Below are 15,099 nucleotides of genomic sequence, written 5' to 3'. Positions count from 1 at the left end.
GGATCGTACAAAAACTGAAGTCATTTTAGGTTGCATTAGGAAACACAATATCCAGAACTCTAAAGATGATCACCCTACCCCACCCCCATTTCATTGATAGTGGTTAGATCAAAAGCAAAGAATTCTGTTCTGTTCTAGGCATCACCTTTTAAGAAGGACAGTGAGAAACTGATCAAACCCAGAGGAGAATGATAGGAATGTTGAAGAGATTAAAACCATCCCATATGAAGAACCATTGAAGAAACTGAGGAAGTGTAGTCTCAAGAAGAAAAGCGTGAGAGCAGGGAGTAAATGTGTGTGGGAGGCTCAGGGAGCAGGGAAGGAATGGAAGGAATAGGTAGAAATTGCAGAGAGGAAAAGTTGGACTGACTTTAAAGGAAGGAAAAATGTTCTAACTTCCTAAGAGCCCCAAACTTGAATAGGCTGCCTTGACTGTTAATGGGGTTTGTTAGTCACTCGAGGTCTCTAAGCAGCAGCAGTTTAGCCTGTCATACAGGGGATTTATACTGAAGAACTGGTGAGAGCAGATTAAACTTAGACATACTTTCCAACTCTGAGATCCTTTGATTTTTTTATATCTATTTCAATGGTTCTTGTGACATTGTGGATACCTCCTTGATCCCATTCAAATGCCCTTTCTCCCCATGTCTCTTCTATGGTCCAACAGGAAGGAAAAGGTTAAGTTTAAAGCAGGGATAACAAAAAAGAGACACATTTCGAGATAGAAAAGGCTAAAGTATGAATGTGTAGTAATGAGAATTAATATGGGTTTTCTAGATATTGATTAATGTGAAGAATGTGCTTTAGTTTTAGCTCACATCAGTAATGCTTTTATGACATTTTATAGTCTCCTATAAAAGCTATATTGTCCCTTTTCAAAATGACCTTGTCAAAAGCTCACCACATTTTTGCTCTTCTAGCATGATCAAAGTCTAATGAAGGGGGGGGGGAACAAAACTGATATCCAAAGATGACTCAGAATAGTCTTGGAATGAAAATTTCCATCAGCGCTGATGTCATTTCTTCTCCTCAGGGAAATATCTTTTGGAAAACTTAATCTTTTTTTTTTCTATTTAACAAAAACTGCTATCTCCATGGAGGAGAATCATCTCGAAATACCAGGGAATTTCAGAGGGACTCTAGGGTGGCATTCTGAAGAATAGACTCACTTTTGTTAGGTATTCATTACCTAAAAAAAATTAACAATCTCCATTACCTATGCTTCCAATAAAGCAGAAGACCAAGTAGCATTATATACCAAAGAGAATGCTATTTCTGTTTAGCTGAGTATCATCCAGATGTAGGCAATATGCATTAAAACCTTGTTTCACCAAGAAAGACAAATACATTCTGGTATGATCCAGTTTCTAATATGGATTCCAGATTTAAAAGTGTTTGTATCTAACAAACCTCATCCCCTAATATGTGTAAGGAAGGGACAGGCAGTAAGTGAAGTTGTACAACCTATACAAGGATCATGGTTATAGCAGCACATTATAGTTAGGCGTTGATCAGTTACCTTCATCATCTTACTTTACTGACCTGGTTCTAGTATATAACCTGCAAGGTTATTGTGAAGAAAGCATTATGGAAAATATAACATACTACATAGAATATCAAAGGTGAAAGGGGTCTCTGGATGGACTCTTTCTTGTCAATATCCTTCCTAAAATATGACATCTAAAAGTAATCTCGACATATCCTCACCAGTTCCCAGTGGGTGAGATGATCACCCTTTGTGTTCTGCTCACTTCCTCTCTCTCAAAGCAACTTAAGATCACGCGAGCTTATTTTAAGCTAATATATCATATATAAATATGAATTATTTGATACACTTGTAGAACAGAATGAAGGTTGGTGTTCTTTCTTCTACAGAAAAGAAACTCTACTATAATATGAAATTTACAGTAATTTTTGAACAATAATAACAACACCTTGCCTTTGAATGGTTCATTAGGTACTTTCATAGGATGTAGTGATAGAATACTGACCTCATAGACAGGAAGACCTAGACTGAAGTCTTTCTTCTGACATATGCTGGCTCTGTGACCCCTGAAAAGTCACTTAGCTTCTCTGTGCTGTCAGCAAATTTCTAGAACTGTAAATTATGGCTAAGGTAATAACCTGCATTGGTAGAGGGATTGTCCTTACTTGGGACCTTTATATCAAAGAAAAAATAAGGTTCAGTGCCTCTCCTTAAAAAAAAAAAAAACAAAATAAAAAACAACCCCAGGAGGTAAATGTTGCTGATATTCTTATTTAATTATATAGCTGAGGAAACTGAGGCACAGAGAGATGAAACACTTTGTTGGAGGTGAAGAACAGACTTTCCAGAATCTTAGCATAATCCTCTTTGCACTGCCCTATGCTAGGAGTGTTCTAAATTGTCTTTTGTGAAGCTTCATTACTCTTCCACAATTGTTCTTCCTCAAGGACTTAATAGCAAGTGGCAGAAATCACTACATCTTAAGTCATGCAATAGTGCCTATTAAATGGAATGAAAGGCAGCTGGGGAAATGTGTGAAAATGATTAAGAGAAAAGGAACCATTTCCTTATAGGTTAGTAGGCCACAGAGTGAGCCTATGAGATTTGACTACATTCACTATGAAAGTATTTTTTACATAGGTCATTGTGAAAATGAGTTGTAAGATATATATAAAATATATAGATATATATTAAACTGTATTTTCCCCCTTATCCATTGTAGAATATATACAGTGTCCCAACCTACAAAATAATAAGAGCAATAGGTAACATGATCAAGAATTTCTGGAGCACATCCAGGGTCCAAGTGGCAATGGAACACAAGTACATTTCATGTTCTGTAACATGACTTTACAAGCTAAACTTGAAGTAAATGTTTGGAAGAGTAGGGAATAGAGGGAGATCAAGAATAGAGGGAAGGTCAAGAAGTGTAGCCAGAGGAGGGAACTTATTCACTGCTACAACATGTGATTAAATCAGTTTCAAGAGGAGGAGAGGTAGGATAATTAATTAAATTTCAAAATTGCTTTCTGCTTTGGTTGTTTCTTCATAGATGTAATTGAAATTGCTTATGAAGAAAGTCAACCGAGAAGTCGTCTATCCAGACAGGAAATTACATAAAATTGCAATGGATTATTTGTCCAATCTGCTATTGCTTGTTTCTACATGGCCAAACAGAGCTATATTGTTAGGGTCACAATTCACTTTTGGATTGCTTCTAGATAGGCTTTGTAGGGAGAGAAAATAAAACTTTTATTTCTTTTCTACACTGGGAAGTGCTCTAGTAGTTTTCTTGCTACCACAATCTAATGAGATCAGTGATTGTCAATTCTAAGACTATTGCTTTGCCTACAAAGCAGTTTTTAAAAATTATTATTACCCTTAGGAAGACAATACATGTTATGTGTTTGATATGTTATAGACACAGATACTTTCTCATTCATTTACTCAACATTATATTATTTCCCTCCAATTTGGGCTCTCTTCTTCGTTTTCCCTAAGACACTCCTTGTTGTTATATTAGACAGTTAAGTGGCAACATTAACTCATTCAGATCACTAGGACATCATAAGAAACAATTGTTTAGAAAATCACAGACCATTTTTAGAAGGTGCAAAGAGGTTCCACTGTTAGCCCTGACTACTGAATAGGGTCAGGTACTGGTGAGCAGTGCCCCCTGGTGGTTAGAGATGAGAGTTTATTCAAGATCATTTCAAATGGGGTTTTTTAATTGACTAAAAAAAGAAGTCTACCAATTTCACTGGAATTCTACAGATGCCTCTCAAATTTATACTTCTGAGAATTTTTTTACTTTTCTCTTTTGTTTCCTGCTTTGGAGTCCATTTTGCTTTCTTGCATTTTACCTTAACCTTTATGCTAATGCTACAATTTGATCTAAAATTGTATAATTTTTTATCATGGTTGTATTCTTAAGTGTTATATCTGGTGCATTTCTGTGTACCTTGTTATTACAATTTAAGCTGAAATAAGCAGCATAGGTGTAAAAATATGTAAAGTATAAGGGGGAAAACATTGAAGTTGGATACCCACAAAAGAATTTTGATTCTAGGAGAGCCTCCTGGATATCTTATAAATATCTCCCTACCAGGTGCTATGAATATTGAAGGTGGGTGCTCTGAAATATTGATTACATTTGTGAAAAGCCAATTCTGGCTCATCTAAGACATGAGCACATTCTAGAATCATATGAAGACCTAAGATTTGAAGATAATATGTAGAAACTAAATACTTAAACCCCTCGACAGAGAAGAAGAAAAAAAGGGAAATTAATAGCTCACCTGTAAAGGGAGCAGGGTCTGGAGATGTAGTGAGACTTGGGAATAGGATAAAGTCAACACCTGGATGTGGAGAGCAAACCAGTAGAGATCAGTACAAGGCCCCTACTATACCAAATTAAAATCCTCAGGAGAACCTCTAAATCTACCTGGAAAGGAGCCATTCAAGTTCTGGAGAAAACATGCTGCTGAAACAAGAGAGCAATGGCAGGTGAATAAAAGGAAGAACCTCTGATGACTAATGAAAAGTGTCAAGGGGCTAGCTCTCAATCTACTGAGTGGTGAGAAATCAGGGGAGCCTCACCTTGGACTGCTGTAAAGTTCAAAGAGGCAGACAGCACAGAAAATTTACATGTGCTTATAGCCAGCTCATTTAGATAGACCACAGGAAAGGGATAAACTAGACTCTTACTAATTCCACATGTGGTAATAGTAAACAGTAGGTGCTCTGCAAGGCATTGTGATCCATGGCCTTGAAAGCACTATCCGATTGATGACTAGATATTTGATAGATTTTACCAGCCCCAGTAGGCAGGCAATATCTATAATGGTAGTTCTTAACCTGAGGTCTATAAACTTTTTTTTTTTTGGTGGAGCAATGAGGGTTAAGTGACTTGCCCAGGGTCACATAGCTAGTAGGTGTCAAGTGTTTGAGGCTGGATTTGAACTCAGGTCCTCCTGAATCCAGGGCCGGTGCTTTATCCACTGTGCCATCTAGCTGCCCCTATAAACTTTTAAAATATACTTTTTTTGGTAGCTGTATTTCAATATAATTGGGTTTTTTTAATCATTTGTATTTCATTTTATGCATTTAAAACATTATATTGAGAGGAGGCCTATCGGCTTCCCTAGTCTGTCTAAAGGATCTAGATAAAGCATAAGATGGAGTTCTTTGTGTTCAGAGGAAAGTGCTACTATCTTATGCTGCCTACTTGGAGAGTGTAAGTACCAACAAGTCTTTAGGTCTGGTACAGAGACTTTTTATCTCTGGAAAGAGATAGTAAGAACATGAGCAATATCCTGGTGATCAGCTACTTTATCCAGTATGCACAATTGTACACACAGCCAAGAACCAGAAATCTCTTATGGTTGCCTAGGTATTATGGGAGACCTACATAAGTATATCTTTTTCTCTTTCCTGACAGGACCTACTCTAACCAAGGTAGAGACATTGAAAGCAAGGTACTCAAAGAGGTGTAGGCCTTGACAGAAATCAAGTTCAGAACCACACCTTCTAACCTCATGGAGAACCACAGCCTAAGCAAGTCAGTCACGCATTAGACATTCTAAGGAGCCAGAAGGCCCAGTGGAATCAACATGTGATACTTTTCATGCAGGCATAAAGTACTACTAACACTGATGCTACAGGCTCTACCCCACATCTACTAATGTTTGGCAAGGAGTCACCTCTGCCTTGTTCTTTGGATCTCAGAAAACAATGAAAACAGAGATTCATAACCAGCATGCCTCTTGGCTGAGAGATCAGCTAAGAAAGAACTACTACTTCACTATGACTTCACCTCAGAAAAGCTTTTATGGAAAAAAATGATGTTTGGATTCTTGGCCAAAATCTCTGAAAATAGAATAGAGTTCTGCTAGGGAATCTTTGTATATAAGGAATGCAAAAGATACCGAACCAATACAAAGTCATCCCTTAGCAAGCAAGTAGTTTAAAGACTGGAAAATGTCCAGTCTATAAAGAATTTTGGATGTCCTACAAAGAATATACATCTCAACCAACAATTACCTACTGTAGAAATATATCTATGTGTGTATGTATTTATATATATATATACACACACACATATATATATATGTCCAGCATATATGTTTATACATATATCTGTATATAAACATATTGTTTTAGATATTTATACACATATATAAAACACCCATATGTATATCTACTAGATTCAATATATATGATATATAAAGATATTATGAGTATGTTTTATAGTAACACCTATGTATATGTTTTCTGTAAGAGGTATGTATGTTGGTTTTTGGGGTTTTGGGGGGTTTTTTAGTGAGGCAATTGGGGTTAATTGACTTGCCAAGGGTCACACAGCTAGTATGTGTTAAGTGTCTGAGGCCGGATTTGAACTCAGATACTCCTGACTCCAAGACCAGTGCTCTATCTACTGTGCCACCTAGCTGCCCCAGTATGTATGTTTTATATAACATACTGTATCTTTATATATATTTTATATATCATATAGTGTATGTATACATGAGATCCATTGCATGTATATATGTATGCATCTATGCATAGATTATATTGAATTATATAGACATACATAGGTACATACACATAAAACATTTAAGTGCTTACTATTTTCCAATCTCTGTCCTAAGTGCAAGGCATATAAACAAAAGCTTTATAAGCAGTTCCTGCCCTCAAGGAGCTTACTTTCTAAGGGTACATAAGAGGGACCTGGAAAATGAGAAGAAAGACTGGAACCAGAAACAAACTTTTTTTTTTGGTATGTAACTGTTGAAGCTACTAGGAAACCAATGTCACACATAGAAGGTGGAGATAGTGTTAGACTGCCTAGGCCATTCCCAAACTCAGGAGGCCACAGTAGAAGTCAATTTGGCCAGTTATCAAACTTGCTAATATCTCATTAAAAGAAATGGAATGTTGTTGCCAGTGTAGTCAAAAGGTACCTTTTGTAGTAGTGCATGCCTGTATTTATTGTGTGCTTTTTTAATGCAAGCATATATAATATATTATTATTTTTTGTGAGGCAATTGGGGTTAAGTGACTTGCTCAGGATCACACAGCTAGTAAGTGTCAAGTGTCTGAGGCCGGATTTGAACTCAGGTACTCCTGAATCCAGGGCCGGTGCTCTATCCACTGTGCCACCTATCTGCGTCTATAATATATTATTTAAGGCTTATGTGCTTGCTATGCAATTTGCTTTTCTTACTACATTAGCATTCTTTGCTATTTATGCTAGTATTACATGGCATGCAGGTACATGTACATGTTATACATGGCTGCATGTAATCTAGTCACTATGCATGCCTAATGTGATTTCATACTATATGAACCTTTTTCCTTAATCTTATATATGAAATGTTTTCATGTTTGATATTGATTGTGCACTCTGTCTCAGACTAAACGAACTTCATGCAATTCTAATGTAAATGTGATATATTAAGGAACTGCATTCTGTAGTTGAAATTATTACCTGTGTCTGTTATATTTTAAATAATGACACTTGAGATAATACTGTCACAGATGTTTACTTGTACTTCAAATCTTCCTGGTTAGAGACTTATCAGGAATCCCATTAGTCCAGCCTAGCAAGTTTTGGAGACAAGATGAAGGTTGAATGTTTTAAAAGGGCACATGGAGGAAATAATGTAGGGGTGAAGGAAAAAGAGAGAGGCAATATGGTGCTTGGTGGGGAGCTATCCTGTTCCTCAGACTCCTGGTGTACTATAATTAGATTTTAATAGCAGGACTCTGTGCTCTCTTAGCATGACCCAAACTTAAAAGCACATAGTCAGAGCAGGAATAGCAGGCAGGAGGGATGTCCTGAGCAAAGCAATAGCATAGCCAGCACAGCAGTAAGAGCAGAGGCAGAGCTGGAGAGACCTGGAGGAAGCAATCATTATCTGATCCATTTTGCAAATAGCATTGAGCCTAAGTCACTTCAAGAGACAGAGACAAACTGAACAGCCCAGAGTTCCTGAATTCCTGTCTTGTTGTTTTGTTTTGGTTTTGGGGGATGAAAATTCCAGTGGAGGGAATGCTTCCACTTTCTTGTAGGATTAGCTGAGTTCTGAGTTTCTTTCTGAGGTTAGCTGAGAATTGAATTCTCAGGTGTTGGCTTGCCACCTGACAAAGAAGATTAGCCCAGTATTTGGAGGAAATGGAATGGGACAAAAGGACTATTGTGGGATCATTTTGTTTCATTTCTTTCTAATAGGATGATCATGTGAATATGCTTTTGTATAAACAACTTCCTCAAAAGTCTCTGGGATAGAATGAAGAGATGAGTTTCCCCAAATGAGTGGAACTCACCCAAGCACATAGATTCACATCAGACCCTTAGATTTAGAAGACAAGTATTGTCACACCCAAAAGGGAAAGGGAACTAACGGGAGGGTGGTAGTCAGGTCTCTGAGAGCCCAAGAGAGCATGGTAGTTCCCCCAGAGTGAGTGTCTTCCAATGTTATTATATGTGTAACCTTTAAAATGAGTGTTTGACAAGGAGCACTTACTTAGTGAAGAGTGCCAGGCACTGATCAGCATTACCCTCTTGGTGATTAAATAGAGAACCCAGCCTTGGACATTTGGTGAACAGTATATATCTCTTTCTAAGCACTTAGGAAAATACCTGACTTCAGTGATTTCCGCAAATATCCAATGATTATTACAAATGAAGTTTATTAATTGTCCCATAAACATAACCATTAAAAAAGCATATAACAAATTCTTGAGAGGTGTTGATGAAGTGAGGCTCTCTATTGGAAGATGCTTTTAGCTTGTACAACTCCTACAGCGCTGAAGTCCATTTTCATTACAAGCTGTGCATTTTAGGGCTTTGAAAGAGTCTGTAAAGCAGTTCCGAAACACTGACATCTTGCTTCCATGGCACACTGAACAGGGAAGGAAGCCAAAGCCCCCACAGGAAGGACATTCGTGTGGATGCTGAACTTTCTGTAAGCACATGGAGAGAAATAAAAAGAAGGGGGGAAAGTGTTAGAATATATAGTCAGGAGTCCTTTCATCCCAAACTTCAATAGTGGTTGGACAGCAATCATGTCATAAAACAGCCTTTGCTACCCTTTCTTACAAACTCGCCACAGTATATCAAGAGGGTGAGAAGTAGACAAACTCTCTGCTAAATATCCTACTGCTTCTCCTTCTTGCCTTTCCAACTCACTTACTTACAGGGGGCAGCTAAGTGGCACAATGAATAGAGTTCTTGACATGAAGTTGGGAGGACCCAAGTTCAAATGTGACCTCAGACACTTACTAGCTGTGTCACCCTGGGCAAGTCACTTAACCCCAATTGCTTTAAATATCTGGAGCCATCTTCAGTTGTCCTGATAACATATCTTACCACTGGACCCAGATGGCTCCAGAGGAGAAAGTGAGGCTGGTGACTTTGCACAGCACTTCCTCACTTAAATCCATTTCACTGCAAGTCATGACATCTGTCATGGTCCTCTTCGAGAATGAAGGACAAACAACAATAACACTTTCTTACAAACAATATCTCTCAGAACAAAAGAAGAGACTGCCAATTGACTGACTACTATATCTTTGGCAGAGCAACTTGATTGATCAAAATGTGTATAGTGTGGAAAACTTCATATCATTTCTATAAAGATCAATTTCTTCATCTAAAAAATAGGGATGACAATATTTATACTAAGTTAATTTCAAGGTTTATGTGTGGAAACATGTTTTATTAACCCTAAACATTAGATATTAAGTTAGAGGTGGGCCACACTTGGAAAAACCCTCTATGTAGATAAAAAGATACATTGTTAAGAGTGTATTTGTAGGAGCAGCTAGATGACGCAGTGGATAGAGCACCGGCCCTGGAGTCAGGAGTACCTGAGTTCAAATCCGGCCTCAGATACTTAACACTTACTAGCTGTGTGACCCTGGGCAAGTCACTTAACCCCAATTGCCTCACCAAAAAAAAAAAAAAAAAGAGTGTATTTGCACTAAAGGAGGACTATTCATTTTAATAAGAGATTTAATGAGACAATCTTTTAATTATCAGGTATCCCCAAAGTAGCTTTTGATAGAAAAATTAGGAAGCAGTGGGTAGAGGTTGGAAATAAACTTTAAAAGTATTGTTAGATGGGGCAGCTAGGTGGTGCAGTGGATAGCACACCGGTTCTGGATTCAGAAGGACCTGAGTTCAAATCCGGCCTCAGACACTTAACACTTACTAGCTGTATGACCCTGGGCAAGTCACTTAATCCCAATTGCCTCAAAAAGGAAAAAAAAAAAAGTATTGTTAGATGCCACTACCTATTGAACAATCATAATTGTAATCATATGACATATGTTTGTATAAGTGCTTAATCCTTTTCTAAGCTTTTTCATACAGATTAGATTGTTGGATATTTGTCATAGTCTATGTGAGGCAGATATTTTCATTCTTATTTTATATATGTGGAAACTGCATGACAGAAAGGGCAAGAGACATCCCAAAGGTCAGACAGATAGTTAATGCTCTTCAACACTGTCAATACAGATAATACAATACAAAATCGAGGAATATATACCCAAAGTGATCAATTAATTCTTGGTAGAAATTATTTGATTTATAAAATATTAGCTCTATTCAAGGTATTTCAAAAGCCTTAGTGAAATTTTAGGCTATTAAAACTTAAAATTCATCTGAGACTTTGGGTACATGCAATACGCAACTTTTAAGGAATGCATTTGTTATGTAATGCAAGATTCACCAGCATCTATGAATGGTAAACCATATGAGTATGGCAGGACATGTTTATCAAACATTTGAATGTTTGACTTTTATGTCCTCAACATTACTCAGATCTAGAAGGACTGAAGTAGTCTGACTTACTGATTCATTACTGATTAAGTCCCTGTGCTATCTAAAGCACTGTATCAAGGTGCTATATACCCTAGAGATCTACCCAAAACAGATAGATGACAAATAATTAGGTAGTTGTTCACTTGCTAGATACATTTATTAAATTTTCATTTTGGAACAAATGATTTGAAAGGGAAAGGGAGAGTGAATATTTTATAATACTATGTGCCAGGCACTGAGCTAAGTGCTTTACCAATATTATCTCATTTTACCCTCACAGCAACTCTGAAAAATAGGTGCTATTTCCCCATTTTACAGATGAGGAAACAAATGCAGAAATGTTAAGTGACTTGCCTTGGGTCATACATCCAGTCATTGTCTGAGGTCAGATTTGAATTCAGGTCTTCCTAACTCCAGTCCCAATGTTCTATCCATTATGCCACCTAGCTTCCTGCTTACAGGAAGTAGTAAGTTTTAGGTAAAATAGTATTAGGATTCAAACTTTCTAGTATTTTTAATAATATAATCAATCCCTTGGATTAGATCCAGTGACAATCTTCTTTGAAGCAGAACATAGTATGATAGCAAGAGCCCCGCATGGGACTATGGAAACACTAACAAACTGGACTATGGCACCCAGGAATGAATGTCCATTGAGCAAGGAAGACAAACCCCATTGTGACGATACTTACCAATCACTTTTGTCCTCCATGTGTAGTGATTTTAAACTACTGCTTCAGAGTCCTTTAATATCTCCCTCTTCCCCTGTATGATGTCATTCCTAACTTTGCCTTACTCTGAAGTGGTTTCTGGGTTTCCCTTCTTTCAGATCAGGGCTGAAGCCTTGCTCCTTTTTCCTTGGACGGTTGTGCCATCTGGGCCTTGTTTACCAGCACATGCTAGCCCCATTCTCCTCTGGAAGGGACTGGGCAATAGGGTTTTTACTAATCCAATTAATCTTTTTTTTTTTTTTAGGGCGATGAGGTTTAAGTGACTTACCCAGGGTCACACAGCTAGTAAGTGTCAAGTGTCTGAGGTCAGATTTGAACTCAGGTCCTCCTGAATCCAGGGCTGGTGCTTTATCCATGGTGTCACCTAGCTGCCCCCCTGACCCCCGATCAATCTTTTCTTTTGAGGAGCAATAGGGGTTAAGTGACTTGACCAAGGTCACACAGCTAGTAAGTGTCAAGTGTCTGAGGCCAGATTTGAACTCAGGAACTCCTGAATCCAGGGCCGGTGCTTTATCTACTGTGCCACCTAGCCGCCCCCCAATTAATCTTTTAAAAGTAAGAAATAGTATCAGCTACTGATGAGAATATTCATAATCTACTCCCAGATGTGTTCACTTTAGAGAACATTATTTATGTCATAAATTCTCAGGGTTCCCCTAAGTACCTCCCTTAGATGCTCAATCATCTAGTTTTTCCTCTAAATTCCCAATAACAGAGCTTTAATGAGCAATTTGGATGCCATGTTCAAGCATCACAAAATAACCAACCACATGAAAGATATCCTCAAATAACATTTTAAAGATAAATTTAATTAAGTAGAGGAGGGAAAAGAAGAATGGGGACCCCAGGAACTCAGACCTAAGGACACAAGGCTTAGTAGTAGAAGAGACAGGAACCCTGGGATACCGTGAGACTATGAGGTCACTGCTGATCACTGGGTAAAGATGGCTGGAAGAAGAATTCATCTGGGATGTGATCACTACAAAGGAAAAAGCATGCTACTTTGTACTTTCCTATTTAAATTATTTTTATAGTATGCATGATCCAATTTCTGCTTCCTGAAAGAGTACAAATGCCCAGAGCAACCTCTACATTTTGACACTAGACAGAGCTCCAGTCACCACAATCTAGATACAGCTCTGTCCACTAGAAGCCCCTTGAGGAATTTTATAACAATAAAGAGTTATCTGGCTTTAAAATCCAGTTTCGTGTTTAAGGACAATCATAATATATGTCAATGCTTCATTGATGTGAAAACATCACAAACATCTGGTATTTCCATGCAATAAGACAAGTAATAGACTACATGCTGTTATTTGGAATAGTGCCTCTGGTTATTTTTCAAAAGTGCTTTTCACACATGTCAATCCTAGTTGATACGAGGTTGAGAACATATGTAATTAATTATTTTTGCTAATTAAATGCAATCATAACAAACATGGTACAGTAGAGAGGGTGCTGGTCAGAGGACCGAGGTTCAATAAGATCACAGATGGAAAGGACCAAGGGATCTCCATGTTCATTTAGTCCAAACCCATCATTTTAGAGATGAAGAAAAGAAAGTAGAGTGGGGGTGACCTGCCCAAAGTCAAACAGGTGGTAGGTGGTTGAGAAGGGATCTGAATTTTTGTCCCACAACTCCCAGTCTACCAGTGCTTGTACTGTACTCTTTGCATCCAGGATCTCCTACCTCCTATCATGATCACCATGAAAAACTATTTTAGCCTCCATGGACCACAATTAATTCATCTGTAAAATGAGGGGGGTTGGACTAGATGAATGCTAAGGCCTTCTCCAGTTCTAAACCCTATCGTCCCATAAATATGTATTAAGTAGTTGCCTTTTGTAGATTCTGGAGAATGTAAGAAGTCTAGCAAAGACACACTGGGTACTCGTATATTTTACAGAAATTTCAAGTAATTCAATGTAGACAGAGAGTATAAGAAGAAATGTTCTGCCATGTGAGGAAACCAGGCCATCCTAAGACCTAATTATCTAGTGGTGTTCGAATACATCCTGAAGATCTCCTAAGAATTCTGCTGCAGAAGCATCATATGCAGAGGCATCTGTGGAGCCACCAGTCACATCTGGCCAGGGTTTATCCACAGACATACTCTTTGTTCTGTAATAAATTCTTAGCATCTGGTTACTTTATATGCCTCTCTCTGACTTTTATCTTCTCTGTCTAAGGGTCAAGTGTTTAATGCTATAGAACAAAATACTTCTGTCCTCTGACAAAAAGACCAGATAGTCTGTAGGCAGACTGACATGACCAGCTTTTAGGAAGTTCAAAGGAATAAAGCCTGCAAACAGGCATTGATGAACCATAAGGAGTATAATATGGAAATGATTGACCAGATTTCTCCATGGAATCAGGAATAAATAACATGGAAGCTTTGACTTTCATGAACCAATGAGAGGAAATGCTTCTTGGGTTCATAGGAAGGATAACCAGCCCCAGCCTCATAAGACAGCTGGTTGATTTTCTATATACTAGCTCTTCTTCCCCTCTGAACCCAAGAATCATCTTCCCTGAAGCTGAGAATAATTAGTGGGGTTAGGGAGACACAGTGCCATTCCTTTTTTTTTCTTTTTTATTATTTTTTAGTGAGGCAAATTGGGGTTAAGTGACTTGCTGAGGGTCACACAGCTAGTAATTGTTAAGTGTCTGAGGCCAGATTTGAAATCAGGTACTCCTGACTCCAGGGCCGGTGCTCTATCCACTGCGCCACCTAGCTGCCCCCACAGTGGCATTCCATAACAGTCTCCTACATCACTTTTCTGTTTGTGTCGCAGAGGCACAAGCAGAAGTTGGGGCTTTCACAAGGCAGTGTGTTCTAGTGGAAAGAATACTGTCCTCCAAACTAAAACATTGTCCTAGGCCCTGAGCAAAAGAAAAGTCAAACTGAAATAGTCCTTATCTTCAAGTGTATATGTGTGTATACATACATACATACATACATATATATATATATATATATATATATATATATACACACACATATATACATATATATGTATGTGTGTATATGTATATGTATACACACATATACATATACATATACATGCAGTAATATCATATATATGTACACATGCATATCTCTGTTACATGTGCATTGCACATATATGTATATACATATACACATATACAGGTGTATAAGTATGTATGTTTGCGAGTATATACATCGATATTTAGATATTTAGATATAGATGTATATAATTCCCCCCTTACTCTGAATTCAATTGAAGAAATATATATGAAGCCCCTATTATGTATAAGATAATATATTAAGAACTGGGAATACAAAGAATAAAACAACAACAACAACAACAAGGAGCAGTACCTTCTTCCCTAGGAGCTAACATTCTTTTGTGTGTGTGTGTGTGTGTGTGTGTGTGTGTGTGTGGCAATTGGGGTTACGTGACTTGCCCAGGGTCACACAGCTAGTAAATGTCAAGTGTCTGAGTCCAGATTTGAACTCAGGTACTCCTGACTCCAGGGCCGGTGCTGTATTCATTGTGCCACCTAGCTGCCCCGGAGCTAACATTCT

The 15,099-nt window shown here is 37.9% G+C and overlaps 1 protein-coding gene across 1 annotated transcript in view; it reads right to left on the bottom strand.

Moving 5' to 3' along the window:
• Positions 1 to 8,773: 8,773 nt before the first annotated feature.
• Positions 8,774 to 15,099, bottom strand: part of GRXCR1 (glutaredoxin and cysteine rich domain containing 1) — a 136,736-nt gene continuing 130,410 nt past the window's right edge. Inside the window, exon 4 of the mRNA XM_043969529.1 lies at positions 8,774 to 8,953. Within this exon, the coding sequence (XP_043825464.1) occupies positions 8,774 to 8,953 (180 nt within the window). The remainder of the gene's footprint in view (positions 8,954 to 15,099) is intronic.

This window comes from Dromiciops gliroides, chromosome 6 (genome assembly GCF_019393635.1).
Source record: "Dromiciops gliroides isolate mDroGli1 chromosome 6, mDroGli1.pri, whole genome shotgun sequence".
Lineage (NCBI taxonomy): Eukaryota > Metazoa > Chordata > Mammalia > Microbiotheria > Microbiotheriidae > Dromiciops > Dromiciops gliroides.
Note: the sequence above shows the minus strand (reverse complement) of the source record. Positions and strands in the feature narration are given on the sequence as shown.